General features: G+C 28.7%; 3 protein-coding genes across 15 annotated transcripts in view; 1 reads left to right on the top strand and 2 right to left on the bottom strand.

The window, feature by feature from the left end:
• Nucleotides 1–2528: 2528 nt before the first annotated feature.
• Nucleotides 2529–9664, bottom strand: LOC141461321 (V-type proton ATPase subunit e 1-like). Its single transcript, XM_074142258.1, has 6 exons — nucleotides 9415–9664; nucleotides 8053–8100; nucleotides 7208–7295; nucleotides 3278–3325; nucleotides 2841–2928; nucleotides 2529–2763 (listed from the first exon to the last, which is right to left on the bottom strand). Exons 1-6 carry the CDS (start codon nucleotides 9510–9512, stop codon nucleotides 2756–2758), a joined length of 378 nt encoding a protein of 125 aa, XP_073998359.1. The 5' UTR covers nucleotides 9513–9664; the 3' UTR covers nucleotides 2529–2755.
• Nucleotides 9665–10910: 1246 nt separating this feature from the next.
• On the bottom strand, nucleotides 10911–14873 carry LOC141461318 (protein D2-like). Its single transcript, XM_074142256.1, has 4 exons — nucleotides 13738–14873; nucleotides 11483–11575; nucleotides 11346–11394; nucleotides 10911–11202 (listed from the first exon to the last, which is right to left on the bottom strand). The coding sequence occupies exons 1-4, from the start codon at nucleotides 13954–13956 to the stop codon at nucleotides 11006–11008; spliced, it is 558 nt and encodes a 185-aa protein (XP_073998357.1). The 5' UTR covers nucleotides 13957–14873; the 3' UTR covers nucleotides 10911–11005.
• A 1236-nt stretch (nucleotides 14874–16109) lies between these two features.
• The window catches only part of LOC141461314 (cytosol aminopeptidase-like), a 27130-nt gene continuing 20489 nt past the window's right edge, over nucleotides 16110–22750 (top strand). For all 13 annotated transcript variants that reach the window (XR_012462759.1, XR_012462762.1, XR_012462760.1 and 10 more), the window contains exons 1-8: nucleotides 16110–16289; nucleotides 16404–16519; nucleotides 18448–18631; nucleotides 18722–18870; nucleotides 19448–19550; nucleotides 19706–19886; nucleotides 21225–21371; nucleotides 21483–21674. Coding sequence is in view for 1 of the 13 variants with exons in the window: in XM_074142252.1 (XP_073998353.1) it covers nucleotides 16212–16289; nucleotides 16404–16519; nucleotides 18448–18631; nucleotides 18722–18870; nucleotides 19448–19550; nucleotides 19706–19886; nucleotides 21225–21371; nucleotides 21483–21674 (1150 nt within the window). In the remaining 12 variants the exon portion in view is untranslated. The remainder of the gene's footprint in view (nucleotides 16290–16403; nucleotides 16520–18447; nucleotides 18632–18721; nucleotides 18871–19447; nucleotides 19551–19705; nucleotides 19887–21224; nucleotides 21372–21482; nucleotides 21675–22750) is intronic.

Genomic DNA, 22750 nt, shown 5'->3' with positions numbered 1-22750 from the left:
AGATTTTATCAATAAAGATATTAATAATGTTATTAGGAATAATAATTTAGAAGTGGGCGTTACATACAAGGGGGTAACTCTTCTCTAGTTCATCATCAAGATACCCAAAGGGCTCATCTACATAACATTCCGAACCGAATGACACCTCATTCATGAATATCGGTTTGCGCGGATGGCCGCTGCATGGTTTATAATAAATGTAATAACAACATTAAGAACAAGATCATTTTCTGAAAATGCTGTTTTTGCACATTTTAGGCACCTTTTTTCCTGAAATCTATTAGATCTGGGTTGAATGTGTTCAATTCCACGGATAGTGTGTAATATTTAGTACTGATGAATTAACCTTACTACATTGGCCAACAAGCATTCGTTAAATATCAAGTAAGATTATAATAAATTGCTATACAAATTATGTTACGTTTCTTTGTGTTAATGTAATAAGTATTAAATCTCAAAGTACAGAAGAATCTTGAGAGTTTAAATCAAGATACCTTTACACAATACTCTTCTGTTTTAAAAAGCATTTAAATCCATAAATCCAAAACTAATGCCCATTGTCTTTAATGATTTATTTGAGTTTGTTTCTCTGTATAAGTGCATCGCCAACTAACTTTATATTGTGAAAAGTTAGCCATTTTAATTGCACTTTTCTTCACATAAAATAATTATCCTATATTTTAAACTAATTGAACAATGGAAATGTTTTAGTGATTCTGGTAGCTTGTTTTTTTAACCAAAATCCCAACCAGGGTAAGAAGCTATTTTTACCCTAATGATTCTTTACCATTTCCTTCAACCATATTACGTTTTTGATTGAATTTAAATAAAAGATATAATTTACATACCAAAGATCCTTGTTAAAGATCACCCTGGTTTTCAGTTTTTTAGTAATGCCTTTAAAAAAACACACCACAAAAAAATGACCTAAAAATAACTTTGACGGTTTAATGAAAATTCAATGTTCAGTTTTGAAATATTCAATAATGAGTAATGTAAGACATAAAAACATTAAAAAAAGAGAATATTAATGAAATCAACCTTATTAGAAAACAATGGCCTAATAGTGAGAATTGTCACAAGACTTCATCGACCTTCCAAAGTAATATTTATGATAATTAAATGTGTGAATAATTATTATATTAATAGTTAAAAGGAGAAACAGAAAATGAACTCAATTAAATGGAAAATTTAAGTAGAATGTTCAAATTATTTACCATTTATGATTTATTAATTTTTTAATCACATTTATTTCTTCCTAGTGAAAACTATCCGAATCACTGTCTAAACCACTATTTACAATTCAATAAAATAAAATCAATCGGTTCCTTCGGTTTATGTCAATCTATAATTTATTTTAAACTATATCTCTTTAGGTTTATAGAACGTTGTAAATTATATTGTAATTAGTCGGATGTTAACTGACTTAAATTAACTTTGTTCATATTGTAATAAGTAAATTGTAATCTAATAGATTAGTTTAAAACAACATTACTCTCATATTTTAGTGCATACTTTCCACAATTTCAATAATCCATTATTGTTAATACTGTTACAATCACATTACATTGTAAGAATTGCACAAAATATAAAAAAATTAGCTAGTTATATTCTAATTAACTGCTGCAATGCCCCCTAGGTGCCAGCACTATCCTATCTGTTTTTCAAATAGAAGGCTAATTGCAAGGCATGTCTGTGCTATCTAGCGGCATTTTTTAGAACAATTGTAGTTGTTTTTTTTCGCTAGATAGCATAGAAGGTTACATATTTGGTTTATTGGTCTGTTAAAGGATTCACTAGTAAAATAAATAAATTAAATATTTTATTAAATTTAAACATATTTCGATGTATATATTAAACATTTTTAAAATAAGAATATTATTTGCACTAAAACGTTGCATTTAAATAATTATGAAGATATTGTGGCATTAAAGAAAATAATGTTAATATCAGGTTTTCTATATTTTCTGATTTGCTCTATGAAAGTGTGAGTTCAACTATTATAATTAGTTCGTTCATTTACCTCTTTACGTACCTCATTTTGATTGTGGAATATTTAATTGAGATTAAAGTATTAGGTTCTATACATTATTTATATTAATCTTGGTCATTAAGTGTGCTGGTTTTTTTTTAAAGTTTTTTGGCTAATCAAGATTTTGGTCATTATCTCCTGTTCCCTAGCTATGTTCATTACTTGAAGGAATATTGGAGCAAATCGCCCCTCTTCAACCCTATTGCCATCGTTTCTATTCAGCAGAGTAAATAGAATTGCAGACATGCTTACGATATCAAGAAGTTAGTGGAGTTGATGACAATGCTTTAGAAACATTCTGATGACGGCATTAAAATGATTTAAATGTTTTACTTACATGGCAGATTAATTGTATATATACAATTTTGTTTAACAAACTTGAATCACTGAAAGTTAAAATAGCATGAACTTTTTCGTTTATTTTTAAATACCACAAGAAAAACGAGTGCTTCCTAAATATTAAAATAATTAAAACACAAATACACAATTGATGTACTTCTTTGTGGTTTGTATAAAAGTTTTATTGTTCTAAGTAAATTAAAGTACAAAGAGAACGTTAAAAACTCACTCTTAAAACAATGTTTTTCGTATTAGAAAAAAAAAAAAAATAATATTACAAATATTTATGTTCAACATTGAGCGAAGAAATCTGACTGATATTTAATTTTTCAGTTTCCTTTAGCATTCTTGATGTTTGCAACAAAATGTTATCCTTCTTTAATCTCATTGCCCTTTAAAAGAAATAGAATATTTATTTAACTTCTAACTTGTTATAGCACCTAGTTTTCTGTTTATTTTTTATACTTACCCACACTTCTGACATCATCATAATAGTTTTCTTCTTCAAAGCGGGACCAATCAAAGGATTCATTTGTGCCATATAGTTCACCAACCAACTGTAGAAAACCAGAAATTAGATTTAAATTGGTTTCGAGAATGGTAGCAAAGCCAAAACCTAGTAAGACCTAAAAGACCTATTTTGGCTTTTTTTCAAGCCAGCATACACAATGTTTATAGGTGAGATAATACGCTATAATTTGCTAGTAGGTTCTCTAAACCCAAATAATAGCACTTCAAGTACCAATTTAAGAACATTGATAATGTCAGTATGTTGTTAGAATCTTAAGATCTCTAAATGACTCGCCTAACTATTTTCCTTTATAGGAATATTTGCAAGAAGAATTTGAATAAAAGAAAAAGCAAACCACTTTGTTTTAGCAAAAAATTGAAAGTGAATTCACTTACAACAGCCAGGCACAAATTGATGTTAGCGCTAACGTTGAGATGATAACTCTGAAACACAAATTAACAACATAAATTAAAATATGGATGTTTACTGAATTTCATTTTCAAAATTCTGTTATACTTGCATCGATTAGCGTTTCTTGACTAATAATAATTATAAGTTTTATTTGAAAATTCAAAATACAAAAAGACATTTCAATATATGAAACTTATAATTGCATAGATATCTGTCTGCCGGGGTTTGGCATATAAATCAATTCATATATATATAACAAATCAATTCAAATCAATTTTGAATCATTGTTAACGATTTTTTTTTGTTTTAATAGAAAATAAACCCCCTTTTTTAATAGAAATAAAATTTACCTTACATACCTACTTAGAAATAAATACTACACATAATAATACTCTTTTAAATAAAAGTCATATTGTCTCCAATTAGACAAAATAAATAAAAAAAATAAAGAATCCTTTCATAAAATGAAATAACAATGCTTTTCTTGACTAAACAAATAGGAAAGAGTTTCAAATATTTTTTTTTGTTTCATTTATTTTATTTTTACTTCCAAAAAATGGTAAAGTTTAGGTAAGTTGTTAATCAGTTTGGTCTTAAAATGAATGTTTCAATTAATAACTCTAGTCTCTAAAACTCCATTGGACATGGATAATCTTAGAGAATAATATTTACAGTCTCAAACTGAAAACAGTCCCAGTGTGTTGTTATCTTCTACAATTTATCAATTGAAACTATCCAAATTACTAAGTTTTTATAAAGATAATTATATAGGTAAGTAATACTGCATTTAATAGTCACCAGTTTAGAAGAAGGCAATGTTAGTTAAGTTATGTTAAGATCTTAAAAGATTCTATAAACACGATAAATAAAGTTAGGTTTTTAATTATTAAAAAAAATACAATAAAATTTTACCCTCTGTTAGGCCCTTTTGGGATGAAAAATGGTATTACAAAACCTACAACAAACCAAAAAACTGTGATAACTGCTATAGGAATTATCTGGTAACCCATAACTTTTAAAATTCGAAAAAAAGGCGTGGCACTTATTTCTAATAAAAACACTACAATACGAACACTGTCCAATTGATACTCAATAACCTGCAGTGGTATTGGTTTTTAATGATAAATTGTTATGTAATGTACTATGATTTGCTATCTGATATGAATTGAGTGATTTGCACGTATGATTGAATACCGTAGACAACTTTAAAATTCTGCATTTTGTTTTGGTCTACGACTGAACTGGTCCCATTTTTTCCCACTAAAAATTATTGTTATTATGAACGAATGTAAGAAACGAAATTTCAAAGATATAATATAAAGACTACATACAATAATATTAAGTTGGATGCAAGCATTAATTTCTCAGAATTGAGTATAGATGCAGTAAGAATACCGAGGAATATATTAATAATATTCAAAGCTTACTGAGATTGGAGTCATTAGCACATAAAAGGAAGTTTCGAGACCAAAATGTGGGAAAACCCATGTTGAGGACTGCCTCCTGGCTGGCCACTGATTGGTGAACAAATAAGTCATACACATTAAGTTATTGACAGAATTTGCACTGTTTATACTTGTATTTCTTTCATTTTTATTAGTTTTTCATGTCTGATCCAAATTTACATTAAGCCAAGATATGAAGAAGTAAATTGCTACATATCCTATCTCAAGTTGTTTATTTTGATATGTATTTCTTTAATTGTAAGGTTCTTAGCAATAGTAGCAGCTCTAAAACTTGCATTAAATTAAACATGAAAAAGGATATGCTACTAACATATATTACATTGTTAAGTTTAAAATTGTTTCAATATCAGGCGGATAACTTAGATAACTTTTACGTAATTACAATAAAATTGGTACTTATGAAAATATATAATGAGATCATTGACCCCATTATCGCATAATGAACACCTTTCGCCAGTGTTCCTGATAAGCCGTTTTCCTAAAATTAATTTTAATTAGTTTAGAAGGTGAAATGCTTAGCTAGTTTTTCCATTTTATTCTTTTAAAGTAAGTTGACATCTCAAGATATTGATCTCTGAAGGTTAATATGTTGATGCGCCAACCCTGTTAATATCTGATTGGTACAGCAAGTCTCTGTATTAATTAATTAAACAATTTTTCCTTATGTTTTAATGAGGAATAAATTTAAATTATAAGCACTAAAAATAAGACAACACTAACTGCGAAAGATTAGGTGGATGTTAGAATACTTATTTCACTTTATAGCGGCTAAGTGGCATAAAGCAAATTGTTTTGTGTCCATCTGACCAGTGATATAATATGAAAATATACGAATTGTAAGATTGGAATATTGTATTCAAATATTTTACAAAAGTTTATGCTTATAGATGGATCCAAGTTAATTGTGTCAAAAATGAAATTTTAGATGATTGAAGAATATAAAAATATTAAATGTAAATATTAGGGAAATCCAGTGGATGGACATGGATTCTCAAAGAAAAAAGAAACTTTCCAACTATAAAGTTATTTCAAAACGTAAGTATGACTATTAGTGTCATAAATATCAAATATTGTCTATTCAAAAGAGTAGAATTTGTATTCTTGAACTAAGATTCAATAACAATAATTTTATTAAATAATTGACATCAGTATTATTTTCAAAGATTATTAAAAGTACAATGTACATGTGTTTACATAGAGTCCTTTCTTATATCTTAAATAATATTCTACATTTTACAAAATGTGAGTACCCAATAAATATTGCATTTTGCATTTTGTTGCACTACATCTATGTTCCACTCTTCTTTTTTGGTGAATTATTGCGAATTATCATAGACAATTATAGCAAATGATTTCACTGGAAGATAATACTGTATGATTTTTCAGTTTATCAAAAGTTTGCATGTTAAGAAAATTAAAATTAATATCTAGATTAAATAAAAACGATTACATCGTAATTTCATATAAAATTTATGTATTCTTCTACACCTTGTACTTGTACAATAATCCCTAAATATTTTTCTCTTCATTCTTATTTTTTTATATGAAAATATATATCTATGTATATCATTATGCGCTTTATGTCCACATGTTTTTGTGCATAACTAATCAGATATATGTAAATGTATTGTTATAATCTGTCTTTAAATAAATAAATTACTGACAGTTACAGTTACAATAAATTAATAAAATTACAGTTACAATCTGTTAGAGATCGTTCCAAAAAAATAAAAATTGAGAAAAAATGATGTACTAAATTTCACAACAAAAGGAAAATTTGTGTACGATTGCAAGAACTAACTGTAATGAGATTGTGAAAATTTTAGTCAAATGAATTTATTTGCAGCGAAACACTTATTGACATAAAAGTAAAAAAATACTGTTATTCTTACGTGTTCATTCAAGAATGATACATAACCTGATTAAATTATAATTTTCACTACAGTAACGTTTCTGTGTTGGTCGGCTAACTTGAGAGGATTATAAATAATTTTGAATGTTTAAAATCTTTGAGACGATCTCATCATAAGATTTGTACTTTTTACCATTTCATTAGCACGTCAAAAAACTAATTTCAATACACCATTAAGAAAGACTTCCAAAAATTGATATTCTGCCAAAAAAATAAAGAACGAAACTACAACAAATTTTGTTTTAAGATTATTTGTTTAAATTTTTGTTTGTTTATAGGAAGATAGTGGCATAGTGGCATAGTTAGCCATAGACATTAAAACACTTCAACTGGGAAAACAAATTAATTTTACATGAATATTTTTAAATATTGTGAAGAAATCTAACTGATCATGTAATTCCAGTTCCCTTTAGCATTCTTGAAGTTTGCGACAAAATATTATCCTTCTTTAATCTCATTGCCCTTTAAAAGAAGTAGAATATGTTATTTACATCAACTTGTTACAGCTCTTTGTTTTCTGTATTTTATTTACTTACCCATTCTTCTGCCATCATCATAATAGTTTTCTTCTTCAAAGCAGGGCCAATCAAAGGATTCATTTGTGCCATATAGTTCACCAACCAACTGTAAAAATAAACTATTATTTATTTGTCTTTTTTTCGGTAACTTTACAACTGCTAAAACGAGATTAACGTGGTAAGTAAAAAAGATTAACCAATTTTAAAAACAAAATGAGTGGACAACTAGTTTTAATACCTCGATCACTTTCAGTGCAAGGAGACAGAAAGAAATTGATATTATTAACGTTAAAACTAGGTTCGTAAAGGTTAAGCTTATCAGACTACAAAATCTACATTTACATTAGTCAGTGAAGTAGAAAAACAGCAGAGAAATCTACTGAAGAAGACCTAGGCGATGCAATGGATGTTGTCAGAGTAAGAGGAAATTTTTTTACATTAATTAAAAATTTAAAACAGTAGCCTGAGATGTAACTGAGATTAGATTATTTTAAACTGAGTCGCCATCTACGAGGGGCCCCAGTTTCTTCCATAAATGTTGGTGAATTTATTAGATGTGGAGTGCATGAGTTTAGATGTTATTAGAGTAGATGAGTTTATTTTTGTTTGCAATGGGTCTGAAAGGCAATACTTTCTATCGTCTATCCTAAGTACTCCCAACCAAAATAAAATCCTGCAAAATAATTTCCATTCTTTCCAGGCCAACCATGCAAATACAAAAAAAAATTCTTGCAGTAATACTATTAGAAAACAATTAAATGAAACAAGTTGCAAAGATAACCATATTTTATTATTAGGTATTATTAAATGGTAGGCTTTCAACTAAAATTATAAACTTATTTTAATAATTAAAATTTACTTACAATAGCCAGGCACATACAGCTGTGAGCGTTAATGTTGAGATAATTACTCTGGAAGAGAAATAAGAAAAATAGATTTAAAGAAAAATACATTCAAAGGAAAATACATTCAAAGAAAAATAGATTTAAAGAAAAATACATTCAAAGAGACAATACATTCAAAGAAAAATACATTCAATGAAAAATAGATTTATTAAAGAAAAATACATTCATGTTTGATTATTTATAAATTTAAACTTAATTAGCTTTTTATCTCCAAAATATTTTATTCTTTGTTTAAACTCTCCAAGGACATATATTCTGATTATAAATAACACGAAAAGAAAAATAACTTATCTTTTTTTTTATATAAAAAATACTATGAACTTAATTCAATAATGTTGAAAATCATTAATTAATACGAATTAATGCTGTTAACATTACTTCTATTAAATGTAATTGATATTGTTACTTTCTACTGTGTAAAATTCGGCGTTAGTGTCAAATAGAGGAGTTCAATTCCACCGGAGTTTTCTGAGACTAACAAAAATTTAGTTTCAAGTATTAATTTTTTTTTAGGGAATGCTCTTCAGTGATGTTCTATGTATTTATCTGAACAAGTCGCGTTTTGAGCACAATGTCTCTATACCGAGATAGATCGCAGGAATCACCTTTGTAATATTGCACTTTGGTCTTAGGGAATGTCTTTCTGCCCTGTGAGATTGGAGTCAGCCCTAAGTTATCTAAAAGTTCTTCTAGGCCCATAAACCCACGTTCTAGTTTAAATAAGTGGTTAAATGTGCGGGAGACGAAGTAGGTAGGTGTCCCGAATCGACTGTCTCTTCATGTTGATAGATGAAATGCAGGCAGAGTCAACCCAAGATTCCTGAAAAAGTAGCTAATTCTATTCCTTAAGGAATGAGTTTAAGAAATTTAGTTACTACCGTTAACACTATTAAAACTCTTAGAATTCCTCCACTTAGGTGCCTCTTAGAAATCACTGTGCAGTAGTGGAAGACCGTCTGTTATAAGATAAAAACTGTTTGGAGACTAGCAATGCAAGAAATAGCAATGGGAACTACAAAAGTCCTCGTGCACAATGGATGTTGACGCGCCTTAATTAAAACTAATAATAAATGATGTCGTCGAATTAGAATTATCGATCTCCCCAGGTTCAGTTGTTCGATAAACCAAGATTAAAAAGACATCTTAAGCATTTTGTCTAGTTTGATAGGATCACTTAGTTTTAGATTCCTTTCCAAACCTGTGAAAAATTTTGCAAAATGTTCCAAAGCAATAATAAATTTTTGATTACAAAATTTAAGCACTATTATTGATTTTTTTAACTTTAAATCTTTAACTTTAAAACTTTAAATGAAATCTTACCCTTTGTTAGGTCCTTTCGGTATAAAACATGGTACTATAAATCCTATTACAAACCAAAAAGCGGTTATAACTGCCACAGGTACAACCTGGTAACCCATAACTGTTGCTTTGTAAGTAGGCGTGGTATTCTTTTTTACATAAAATGAGAAATGTAGACGACCTCTATTCTGTCTACTTTGTTACTAGTCTCTAATGGCGTGTAGTGCAGAGTTAAATAATTGTTACGTAACATGTAATACATTACCATCTGATAGTAAATGAATGTTTCCATATACGGTGGAATAACATTTGCGTAAACTCTCGTGCACTCTGTTGGTTTACAATGAAACTATTAATTTTTTATTTTTTTTTTATGAAATCAGGTGAAATTATGGTAAACAAAAAAGCTATACGGTGGTCGGACCACTTGCATTAAATGACCTGAATAAAGTGCATAAAAGTTATCTCATGGTGTTGGAACCATCGTTTTTCTCCTGATATTTTGAACAAAATATTTTTTTAAAGAAGTAATTAAGGATACCTTTTTATCCGATGATGCTATTTTCTTTTTAATTAAAAAAACAAAAAATTGAAACTGAATTGGAAAAAGAAGTAAAACATCAAATAAAAGTAAAAGATAGTAAACAAGTAATTAACAAACCTTTAAAATTTCTTATATTTATTAATACAAACTTCCCACAATCAGCATTCACATAAACAATGAATCATTTACAAATGTCAAAGTCTTAATAGTGCTACTTAAAATTAGTATATGATTCTAATTATATTAAATATTAAACCAAGATAAGGAGTAACTCTCTACATAAGTATATTGAAGTATATGTTACAATTTTTCAATAAGGTATAGCGATGAGTATAATAGTTTATTTAAAATATTTTAATCTTGACACAAGCTTTTTCAGTTTTATATTATTAATACTATTCATATATTTTTAATTACATTAATATTGTTTTTACATATTTATTTAATTGAGCATTCCATAGCAAAATTGAAAAATAGCGAAAATAGTTACTTAGTTCTTAAAAAAAAACCTATTAAAAATAATAATGAACTGTATAAATTTGCTTAGAACCACTTCAGTGTATCTAACCAAGTATTCAAATGAACGTTCCCTGTTGGCAGAATTGATTAATTTAAAAAACAAGAATCTCCTTAAATCACCATTTTTTTTGTATCAATAAGAAGTTAGAAACACAAACCATCACAGCATTCACAAACAGGGCTTTAAACATCAACGTTCAAAGAAGAAATAGATCAATATTGAACAGAAAATAGTATATCGATAATTCATCAATAATATCTCAAATTGTACTCTTAGAATTATTCTTGATTGATTACAAAATGTACGTTTTAAGGAATACTTCTTTTGAATAGTTGTTTGAGACGGTTTTCCTGGATAAAATCAATGTTTTTGTTATTTATGCCTTTAAAGAATATCTAAATAAAAAGTGCTTTTCTTCTCAATTTGTGAACTATCTTTTGTTCTCAATTTGTTTTTAGTTCTTAATGCGCAGTGAACATTGCAAGTTTCACTTAAGTAATTTTGCCAGGAAACTATCTCTAAAGTAACTAAACATATAATTAATCACTTTATCCAAATACACGAAACTGGACTCCAGCTACAGGGCCGCATACACTTTGTCCAGTACTTTCTAACCATGGTTCTAGTAAGAAATTCGCTCGATCTTCGTGAGCTATCTTTCCAAAAAGTTTTTTCTCTTGTGTGTAAACAGTGAATTGATATCTATGCATTCCAGAATTTGGTGGAGGGCCTGGAGGATGGTACTCTGTGACAACAGAAAAAAATAATAATTTCTAGTCTTAAAGAAAATCATATTGATGAGCTATGAATTACTGAATTTACTTGTTTATAAAGACAACTGTATAAAGTTATTTGTTTCTCCTCACTCTGGAAACAAATTAATCTTACCCTTTATTATTAATGCTTCTGAAAAATCACCGTTAACGAAATCGGTTCCCTGAAAAATAATTTTGTTTTTAGTTAGTTACTGTTATGAGAAAAATATTTGCGCAAAAGAGAATAAAAAGAGAATCAAATTCACTGACCTTAATATTGGCAACCATCCAGTGCAGTACGTAAGTACCTGGCTTTGTGTTTACGGCATCTGGATCGGTCATTATCAAAGTGTAGAAGTTGTCCTTGACAAAGTAAAACACGTTTAATTATTTAAAATATTTAAAGTTCATTTCAAAATATAATGCAACCTACATAAAACTTAATTTCCTTTGGAGGTAGCCTGTAGTGTTTTATTTTCAATTGCTACATTAATAATTCATGAATAAAATACAACTTTCTCATTGCATACTAGGGAAAAGATATAGATCTGGTTAAGAAAGTTAGTAAACTGACAAATAAATAAAAATATGAAAATTATATGCAAGAAATTGTAGAATAAATTAAAGCTTTTACTAAGTCCTCATCTTTCAAATAATATATAGAAATTCACCATAAGGCATAATGTCTCTTTCGCTCAGACATCTACTTTTAGAATCTGGTTTTTGTAGCCATTCCATAATTCATTCATTTTGAATGACTCTTAAAGTTAAATGAAAATTTAGTAAGCAAGTTTTGAATAATTTTCTAAAAATTCATCTCCTTGCAGTTGTGAATCATTACAATGTAATTCTAAATTTTAGCTGAATAGTGACTGAGGTGATGTTTATTTTCTTGATAAAAATTATGTAGCTTTTTTTTTTTGCTTTTAGGCTTTCACCACCAGCCAGCTTCATTTGTTTATATCTTATAATACTATCTAATTATAATAGATTAATCTAAATTCTAAGGTGCTTCCAACTTGCGACTAACCTTCTGAACATAGAAAGTATTCTCCATCATTTGAGTCACACAGTTGCAGTACTAAATATTCTTGCCTCATTCACCTCTCGTCTCGTTCGTCATTATTATTATTATTATTATCGTCATCACGTCAGGTAATATATTTAAGAAACCTGTAATTTAGTAAAGTCTAATATTCCTTTTTTACTATTTTGAATCGTGATTGAGATATGTTAAAGATATTCTACATTCCACACTTCACATAGCGGTGAAGATTGCTTATTGATTCTGTTCAGGTATGAGCCACAAACTGTGTAATACGTTCTCAACCAACTCACCATCGTAACAACTCTTTTACTCATGTAGCCTGCACCATAATCATGGTAGCTTGGGTGATTGACAGATATCATGGACTTATAAAATGTAACCTTGTTGACTATTATTGTAGTCTGACTGCCACTCTGTAAAACTTGCTTTGTAATCTCAGATCTCATATTGGTAACATAATCATTCATTTTGCTATTTTTAATGGTCTCCTTTGCAAGCTTGTCCTATTTCTTTGACATATTAGTTTAGGATTCCTTTTTCTTTGAAGGAGGCTTTCAATTCTCAGAACTACTCCAACTATGTGATTATTGCCTACAGAATAGGTTGGTTAATTTATCTAAAGCATACTATCATTTTTTCTCGAACTGATTTCGAATATATTGCAATGCCCAACAGAATAGAGGCTAAAATCTATCAACTTTTATTGTAAATAATATTAATTAGCGTAAGATTGAATCAGAAAAAGTAGAACTTTAGGAGGAAAAACTTTGAAAATGGTGATAAACTAGAAAATAACCTACCCAACAACATAAAATTGTAATAAAATTTGTTAAAATAAAGATAATAACACTCTTTTACCAATATCCATAGAGGTTTTCAAACTACTTAAAAAAAACTTCCGCATTTCTAATTTTAGATTTAAAAAAATGCACTTGGATAATAGAAAGTCTTAGTTCAAGCATATACTTTTAAAAATGGTGAGACTATGTAGTTTCGAACATTTCAAAAATCATTGAAGCCAAAATGTCAATGATTAATGTTATAGATATGGATTAGAAATGAGAATGAATTAAGGGCGATTCTCTAATTAAATCTCACTATTTTTATGATTATCCTAAGAACAGCCTCAAAACAAATAAATCTAACAGAAGCTTGACTTCAAAGAATATTGTACGCCTAATTTTTTTTTTTTTTTAATGTCTTGTGAAAGAGTGGTTATTTTATTAATGTTAGAAAAAATATCACTTTTTTATTTACATTGAAAAATGATAAAAATAAAAATATGTTATAAGGAATTTAATTCTGGTATGGAATAGCTATTAAAATGTAAATAGATTTACTATAACCCATTAAAAGTAAGATATTAAGGCGTAAATTATATAACTACAAGAGTGTTATTTTATAAAACTAAAAATATTTTTCAGGTATATTTAATACCCGTAATAAGATTATCAAAATAATAACAAAAATAATTTACCAATTTTGCTGCACTAAATTTCACTGTTGGATGGTCTTTGAAATCTTCTTTTTTGTAAATAGTGTCACAATTCTCTTGAGATAGATACACATTTGTACTTAATACTTCAAGATGAGCAATAGGACAAGTAGTGTTATACAAACTATTAACTGTACAACTTTCTGCGAGAATCTTTGTAGTAAATATTGACAAGAAGACAATAATTACAAAGGTACCCATTGATACGATTATTAGAGAGCTTCCCACACTAAACAGTTGTCTATTAAGGACTGACAGGTATAAAGTTGGAAGTGAAAGCCAAATTATCTATTCTCTTCATTTTATATTACTACATATAGTGGGGAACCAATTTGCACAGACAGCTTGGAGGAAATACGACCTCATGTAGTTAATATTTCAAGTTCATAACCTAATGTTGACCTCTAGCAAACTAGCTTAAAAGAAGTTAGAAAACTGTTTTTTAATGTTTCTAGGATCAATTTTTCTTTTAAAGTAAATTATAATCTTTAGCATTTTTTTTTTTTACTGAGAATAAAATTTTAAATACAAAAATAATCACTACTCATTTTATTCAATTCTCTTACAGAATAGTGTTCAATATGTTTCTTAATTAAGTAAGGATCTGATAAATTTATTTTTATTTACTGTACAAATATAGTAGAAGAGTAGTTTGGTTGACAAAGCAATATTTCATAAATTAATCTTGGAAAAAGTAAGAATATAAAGGACAGATGTAATAAAACACTTATTTTAATTAAACCTTTCTGACCAGTGATTTAATATTTAAATATATTAATTGTAAGATTGGGAAATCTTAATCAAATATTTTTAAAAGTTTATAGTTCGAACTTAGTAAAGTTAGTTTTATTTATTTATTTATTTTTTTTGCCATTAAATCATTTAGTGGTCACATGTGCAGAGATTCAGTCATTTCACTTTCTGCCAATGAGCAGATTTAGTCCTCTCACTCAAAACCAAGTTGTAACCATTTATTACATTCACCGTCACATAGGATGACTACGTACATTGTCACTTATTCGTATTGCAAAACAATAACATTTTTATCGATTCTAAAATGTAAGCTACTCTTAAAAATATTAAAATTATGGCAATTAGCTAAACAAAATGGATCTATCTAAACTTAATGATAAATAATAACAAAGAAAACACAATAATACATTTCATGGTTAAACAGAACTCATTTTAGACAGATGTATAAAAAAGAAATCTCATAAAAAAAAAGTATAATGTGTAAAATCATAAGAATGTTTAATTCCATATAAGTATAAATTTTTGTTTTATAATTTAAGATGTTATATTAAGACATATCTGGTGGCCTGCATTAAAGTGTTTTTCTTTCATTTATTTTCTGACATATTATCCAGATATTCTTCATTTTTTTTTTTTTAAATAAAGAACATTAAAAACGTATACTCACATTACAAAATTTGTAAAACCGTTACCCAAAACATCCACCAGTATTGCTCTTAAAAGAATTTCGCTTGGAAAATTATTGAAATTAAAACTTATAGATTTAAATGAATAAAATGTAAATTAGAATGTTCACATGAAATAGCAAAAACTACTTTAGTAAAAATATCAAAACAAGTGTAAAGCTCCTGGGTAGATGGTACATTTGGTTGAGAGATTTCCTTCGAATTTATAATTTAACCAATTATTTATGACTCCTTAGATATATGTACTACATAAGCGTTAAAATAGTTCATTTTTCTGTTATGGCAGTTTAGAGAGAAGCAAAACCGCCAATCAACTCTAGAAGTGTTATTAATCGATTGAAAGTCATTTTATTTAAATCGTTAAATTTATATCTTCTCTAAATCCTAGTTAAATGATTTGGAAATGCGTTGACAATTTAAACCAATGCAATATAAAATCTTTGCCAATTCTTTTATTACTATTTTTTATTATTAGCATCTTCATAATTTGCCACAATACTGTAAATTTTAAATTGTAGAAACTTATCTGCTAAATTCCTAATAATGGTTTAAACCCAAAGGTTGTATTGATGCTGCAAATTATTTTTGCTCATTTTATTTTAACCTGTATTTTAATTTTCTATTAATTAGACATTTTCACCTCTACATATTGTGGCGGTTCTTTATTTTATTTATTTTTCATTCTTAGATACACAATAATCAGATTCACAATGAAACTGTTACTTTTTAATTAACAAGGAAACGATTATATTTCTAATAATTAAGAAACATTTGATCCTTTTTTTTTACTAAATTTAATGGACGTTCAAACAAAAGGCATCGACACTTTGCGAATAATCATTAAAAAGAAATCTATTAAACAAAAAAAAAATCAAAATTAAAAATAAAATTTTTAATCACATGCTTCTATCACTAAAGTACAACATATGGTAGTTTTTAATAAAAGAATATTCCAGAAATAGTATAATGTAAATTGAACAAAATTCACGGTAATAAATTTTGGTACTAAAATACAGAATGAAAATACGGAAAATTTCTTATTTGGGCCATATTATTATTCGTACATACGCAGATTGTGGATCGAGCTCCACCAGAGTTAGTAAAAATGCTTTTTTAAAAAATAATTTATAATCTTCAATGTATATTATTATTATTATTATTATTTTAATAAATATTTGTAAAAAAAAAAAATATTATAATTCATTATAGAAAGGCCTGGTGTTAGGCGCTTATGACGGATGTACAGCGGCTGAACTTAAACTCACGAAAATAGCTCAACAATTTGACGAAGAAACTGGCGGCAAAATTAAACATCTACTGAAGGGGTACATTAATTAAGAAATTTTAATTTATGCTTAAGAGAAAGGAATTTGTTCAGTAAAGAGTAGCCTACGATAAAGTGTAAGTCTATACATTTCAGCGAACTGACATTCTACCGGACTGATCCACCACCCCTCCCCCAAAAGTGCCCTTAATCGAATGAATTCAGAAAACATTTTCAAATAAAAGTTATAGAACTATTTGTGAGCTATAATTGTACCAACTTTAAAGAAAATAAAAAAAGCGGTTTTTTAAAAAAAGTCAAAAAAGTGAAAAATCTATTCAGTAAAATGGTACTGCTGGTAGATCTATTTTGACCAAAAATTAACTGTCGCTTCCTACGGTGCCACTTGAACGAAATATCGAATTTGACGTTTCTGTGATTTCTCTATCCCGAGATATAGTGGATAAACTCGCTACAGAGCAGTAAATACTGTACAAACCTCAGCCATCAAAGACCGATGGGTTAGAGCAATGCAAATTAGTTGAGAAAAGTAGAGATTTCCAGGAATTACTTGATCTGTAACCCATCGAACCTTAGCCGTGTTTTTTCAATCATCTCTTTTCTCTCTAACAAGCCGAATGCGATCGGTTTTTGTCGGGCATTTTCGGCTCAGTTGACCATGATTATTAACTTTATATGCACACTCACACGACTTTCTTTCGCCTTATAAACCTTTTGTTTACAAGCCGATTGCGATCGGTTTTTGTCGGTATTTTTCGGCTCAACTGACCATAATTTATTAACTTCGTTTCCTATTTAATATTTAAATTCTAATATGAACACTCACAAGATTGTTTTTTACGAATACATAGTTGGGTTTTTTGTAAACTAGAATTTTTACCCAATAATAGTTACTTTAAATTACACAATCTAATGGAAATATTTTAGAAAAAATCTAAATAATGAGCACAATCACTTAACTACAACCTATGAAAGATAAGATACAACATACGAAAACTTCAATTATGGGCTAGAATTTCCCTACATTTGACCTAAATTTCATAAAATCTGGCCATTGAGAGGGAGTAAAATTGAAGGTTAAAATTTCAGTAAGGTACAAACTTAAATCAGTTGTTTTGAAAAAAAAATAACGGTGATGTATGTTGGCATATGCACCTTTTATTTTTTTAATAATTGTATGTAACATATGTGAAGTGTTGTAAATAATAAATTATTATTATTATTTTTTGTTTATCTTTTTAAAAACATGTGCAAGAATAGTTTGATAACTTTTATTGCAATCAAGTTAAATGAATGCTACACTTTACTGAACAAATATTTTGTGGGTGAAAATGGCTAGCATTCAGTTTTTTAAAATATCTTTTTATCTTTGACTGGCCTGAATGAAAAGAATTGAAATGCTATTGGTGATAAATCATGTTTATATTTATAAATTTACTTTTAATACATTTTAATAGTTTACTTCACTTCATCCTAAACACTTGTTATTGTAATAATAAGTATTCTTAAAATACTTATTCGGTCACAAAAGTCGAAATGAGATATTTCGTTTTAACTAAATCATTTCTCTTAAGAACTTTAGCCTCGAATCGAAGGGAACATAAAATCAATTCAAACAGTTATTGACTTCAGTGTGATGCAACAAATTATTGATTGATGATTTTATTGAACGCTATAAAGACGTGCCGTGATGATTTTTTCCAGACATTAACTAAGATTTTTAGCTACGAAAGCTTTCAGTTATTTTTGTTTAGAGCTTCTCTATGATTTCACTGCCCACTTAATTTTTATAGAAAGCTACCAGTTTAAATTTGTGCTTACCACCGCTCTTCTGAGTTGCTCACTTTTAGAAAACTAAGCTTTAGATAATTGAGTTGTGTAAATTTCATTACCTAAACTTTCCCTTACAAAATATAATTTTTTCTTCCACTTAAGTTAATAATTAAGTGTAGATTGCAATTATTCTAGCGGAGCAGGTATTAAGAAAGGAACAGCGCAGGTATTTACAAATATCAGCAATGATTTTTACTCAGTAGCTATTGCTGGGCTTGGTCAAGAAGGAGTTGGTCTAAATCATAAAGAACAATTGGATGAATGCAAGGAGAACATACGATGGGCTGCTGCCACAGGCGCTAGAGCATTACAAGACTCAGTCAGTTTTCATTTCATTCTTATTGATTGTTGAACTAAACCTATTTAGTTTATTAAAGAGTTTTGTTTTTAATGAAATTATTTTGTGCAGGAAATTAGTGCAGTTTATGTTGAGAATTTCACCAATAGTGAATCAGCTGCTGAGGGATCAATTCTAGCAGTTTGGCAATATCAAGATCACAAGAACAGAGAACATCAACGGCCAAATGTAAAGACGGACTTATTCGAGGGTGGTGACAAGTAATATTTTTAATTTGTTATTTAATATGTACAAAAAATGACTCATTCAGGATAGGCTAGGAATTGAATCCAACCTCCTCCCAAAATATATGAGTTTTCCAATGATGTGACTGCAATATAAACTTTAATAATGTACTTTATTTAGATAATCCAGCTCTGAGATAAGATTAAATGGGTTAACATTTGTATAAAAACATAAATCCATCTGTTGTGTACATTTTCATTAATCTAAAAACTGGTTAATGTAAGTTTAGATTAGATTAGATTTCGACGAAAGTGTCCAGTCAGTCTATGCACCAAAAGGATCTGTTATTTGGTGTGCTATTGTACAGTTGAATCATCCCTTCGCGCCTGATAATTTGATTTCACTTAGTGTTTGGATAAAGAGTTTAATTCCTCTTCTGAGAAAATATTAGTTACTAGTAATTCGAACAAAATGTCGGCAATGATTATAGTGAATTTCTTAAAAATATATTATTTAATTTTTAGAGGACAACGTTCATATGACGTTCAAATGAGCATTCATCTCATTATATCTATTTATTCTGTTTAAGAGAATGATACTTTGTATTTTCAGGGACGGTTGGGCAAGAGGAGCGTTAAAAGCTGAAAATCAAAATTTTGCTAGAAAAATTGAAGAAACACCAGGCATTCTAATGACACCATCTCTTTTTGCTCAGGTAAAAATTATACATAAATTCCAACCTACAAGTGAAAATTTGCTTCATTATCTGTATTTTACTTGCTTTACAAGTAACGTTTTTTGGATTTTGGTTTCAAAATAACAATAACTTTTAGAAAAAATTTAATATTTTCCAACCAATTTTTTCCATAGATGGCCATTGATGCTGTATGTCCTTGTGGAGTCCAAGTAGAGGTCAGAGACAGAGATTGGCTAGAAACTAAAAGAATGAACGCTTTTTTGACAATGGCCAAAGGTTCCTGCGAAGAGCCTTTACTTTTGGATATAGGATATTGTGGAGCTCCTCCTACAGACAAACCAATTGTACTAATAGGTAAGACCAAGCAGTTACTAAATTTTATGAAACTATAAGGTTTTTAAGAGGAGAAAAAAAGTTTTGGTATTACAACTTCGTTGCTTCATCGATCTTAATTTACACCAATTCAAGTTTTAATAGTAGTTTGATACAATAGGTATAATTTTGTATCAACTGAAACTTTTTCTTTGCAAATAAAATTGTATTTTAATTCTATTAAGCAAAAAGATTTTTGTTTAAAAGGAAATACGTGAATAAACTTACGAAATTTTATCTTACTGTAGCTCTCATTAGCCAAGCTTTTCTCTGAAATTCAAGCTCAACAATTTTTAATGAAGAAAAGCGATAGTCGAACTAACAATTTGATTTATGATTAATACAAAGTAATTCCAATTGACATACACCAAATTTCATATATCATAAATACTAAGCGAAACTAAGTGATTACAAAACTAGCTAACGAATGAAGTAGTACGCTATTGGAGACCGAGTAATTGCACTGAATTAACGCTTAGAAGAATAATATTATTCAAGTAAAGTGACGCACTAAATAAATCATTATACAGTGTACCAACAGAATAGAGTATAATGTAAAAATTCTATGAACCCAGTAGAATAATTCGGAAGAGTTTTCTTGCGAAGGACGCCACAGTAAGGCCAGGAGAAAAGTGTAACACGTCCAGTAATCCTAATGAAAAATGAATTAATAATAGGTTAAAAAAGAAAAATTATTAAAGCAGAGAACGTGCTCTAGAGAACTAGAAGAATAAAAGTGTGATTAAAATGAACTAATAATGTTTATCATTTTTATTTAAACCTAAATATAGCTGAGGTAGTTCTTTTAAAGTGCCTTTATATCTAAGAATAATTTATTTGATCGAATCCCAAGTCTTACGAAATAAGTTAATTAATCCTACATGCAATTTTAAAGTAGATAACTATTCAAGTTTTTTCGTAATTTTCTCGAAAAGAGTGCTACAAACTTTCTCTACTTTTTGGAATCCAATGGCACAGGTGTCATTTTTACTCAAAAATTTTCTGGTGACTCAAGATAAAAAGCCGCCCAGTAAAACTACAATTAAAATTACGCCTTTACATTAAAGAAATCATACTGAGTCATAACCATACATATTGCATAAAGAGAATTAGTTAAGCAAAACAAAAAGATGAAAACTCAGTTACGAAAATTAGACTTGATCCAATTCATTCTCTTTTAACAGTATGATTATGAATTAATTTTGTTGCAAATGGTGCATAAATGACCAAAATATTGTTATCATTCTGAGAATCAGTATAAGATTTTATAATTTTATATGATACGTTCTCCAAGATCATTGTCTGTTCTTTTCTTTTTAGGAAAAGCTGTAACATTTGACACGGGAGGTTTATGTTTAAAAAATTGCAAAGGAATGTCTGAATATAGGGCTGATTTGGCTGGAGCAGCTGTAACCCTGGCTGCAATAAAATGTGCAGCTCAGATGGCTCTTCCAATAAATATAAGAGGTGAAAACAGAAGATAACCAGTTTTTGATTCTCTTACCTGTGTCTAGCATCTTTAATGAAAGCCTGACTCTAGATAACTAAGTGTGGTATTTTTTGTTTTTTCTTCTTCAGCATTGATACCACTCTGTGAAAATATGCCTGGCGGTCGAGCAGTCAAACCAGGCGATGTTGTTGTTGGATTAAATGGTAAAACTATAACAATAGCTGATACTGACAATGAAGGACGCATAACTCTTGTTGATCCCTTAGTCTATTCAAAAACTTTTCTACCATGTCTGGTTATAACAACGGCTTCATTAACAGGTAACTTTTACAAATTTATCTAGCGAAAACATTTTTTCAACTCAAAAAACAATAAATATCTTTGTAGCAAAGTCACTCACCTTTTCTAAAAAACTAATTAAACAAAGTGTCAAATAATTTAAATGAAATCTTCGAATTACTATGCTGGTGACTTATGACTTGTTTTAGCAGTCTATGACGCTTACTCTTTTTCAGATATTTTGTTAATACACACGCAAAAGGGATAAAAGATAGAAAGAAGAAAGAGTGTTACAGCTTGTGAAGGGCTAAGACATGAAAGATCTTTATTTTTTGGGGGGTTATTGGTTCCATAAACAATGGGGTCCCCATTGCAGTTAGTTCGAGTCTTCGCTATTAGGTCTGTTGCTAGTTGTAATACTGTGAATATTATTGGTTTATATTGACAAAATCAAAGCCTTTTGAAAAGAACTTAAAAAAATACTCTTTCAATATAATATTTATTGTAAACGTAAACTATCTTAAAAATTATATTATTCTTCAAAATCATTTAAGCCAATTTAATTTTTCTGAACTTTATGAAAATAACATAGACAAAATGTTTATTCTGTGATTGTGGATTGTAATCATTGCGAATATTCTGTGTTCAGTTCTTTTAGACTGCAACAATTGTGGGCCGCTTTGCATCTCACCAATTTTATTTGGTGTAACCAAAGAACTTCCAGCAAAAGCTCTATCTAAACTGTATTAAAGGAAAATCAATTTTCATGAGGGATTAACTCAGTGGTAGAAGCGGAGGCTTAATTTTCTTTAACTGAAATATTGGTTCCTCTTAGTTAAGAACAATGTATAAAAGTTTTGTGGGCAGCTGATAATTGCAATTGAAGAAAGTCAAACTAGAATATTTCACTCAAGATTATTTGTTTGCGAGTATAAAAAATATTTTTGGCAAAAACTGTAGCAATAATTAGGACCGACTATTGTAGAATACTACTGTAATTAGCACTTGGATTTTATTTATCTTGACAGTCCTGACATAAAAGACGTAGAATAAGGAAAATATATGGGGGAAACATTATATTAATATATCGTACTAAAGTGAGCCACATTCTAGGAAA

This window comes from Rhodnius prolixus, unplaced genomic scaffold (genome assembly GCF_049639745.1).
Source record: "Rhodnius prolixus isolate KJV_2025 unplaced genomic scaffold, Rpr scaffold_6, whole genome shotgun sequence".
Taxonomy (NCBI): domain Eukaryota; kingdom Metazoa; phylum Arthropoda; class Insecta; order Hemiptera; family Reduviidae; genus Rhodnius; species Rhodnius prolixus.
The sequence above is the reverse complement of the archived record's forward strand: the minus strand, read 5'-3'. Positions and strand labels throughout refer to the sequence as shown.

Excerpts from the sequence above, each read along its gene's own strand:
- LOC141461321 (XM_074142258.1), bottom strand. The coding sequence starts at position 9,512 with ATGGGTTACCAGGTTGTACCTGTGGCAGTTATAACCGCTTTTTGGTTT. Across the intron at positions 7,296-8,052 it reads GCTGTATGTGCCTGGCTATT|TTGGTTGGTGAACTATATGG; the intron begins GTAAGTAAATTT and ends TTATTTTTACAG. Across the intron at positions 3,326-7,207 it reads TGATGATGGCAGAAGAATGG|AGTTATCATCTCAACGTTAG; the intron begins GTAAGTAAATAA and ends TTTGTGTTTCAG.
- LOC141461318 (XM_074142256.1), bottom strand. The coding sequence starts at position 13,956 with ATGGGTACCTTTGTAATTATTGTCTTCTTGTCAATATTTACTACAAAG. Across the intron at positions 11,576-13,737 it reads AATTTAGTGCAGCAAAATTG|GACAACTTCTACACTTTGAT; the intron begins GTAAATTATTTT and ends TACTTTGTCAAG. Across the intron at positions 11,203-11,345 it reads AGAAGCATTAATAATAAAGG|AGTACCATCCTCCAGGCCCT; the intron begins GTAAGATTAATT and ends CTGTTGTCACAG.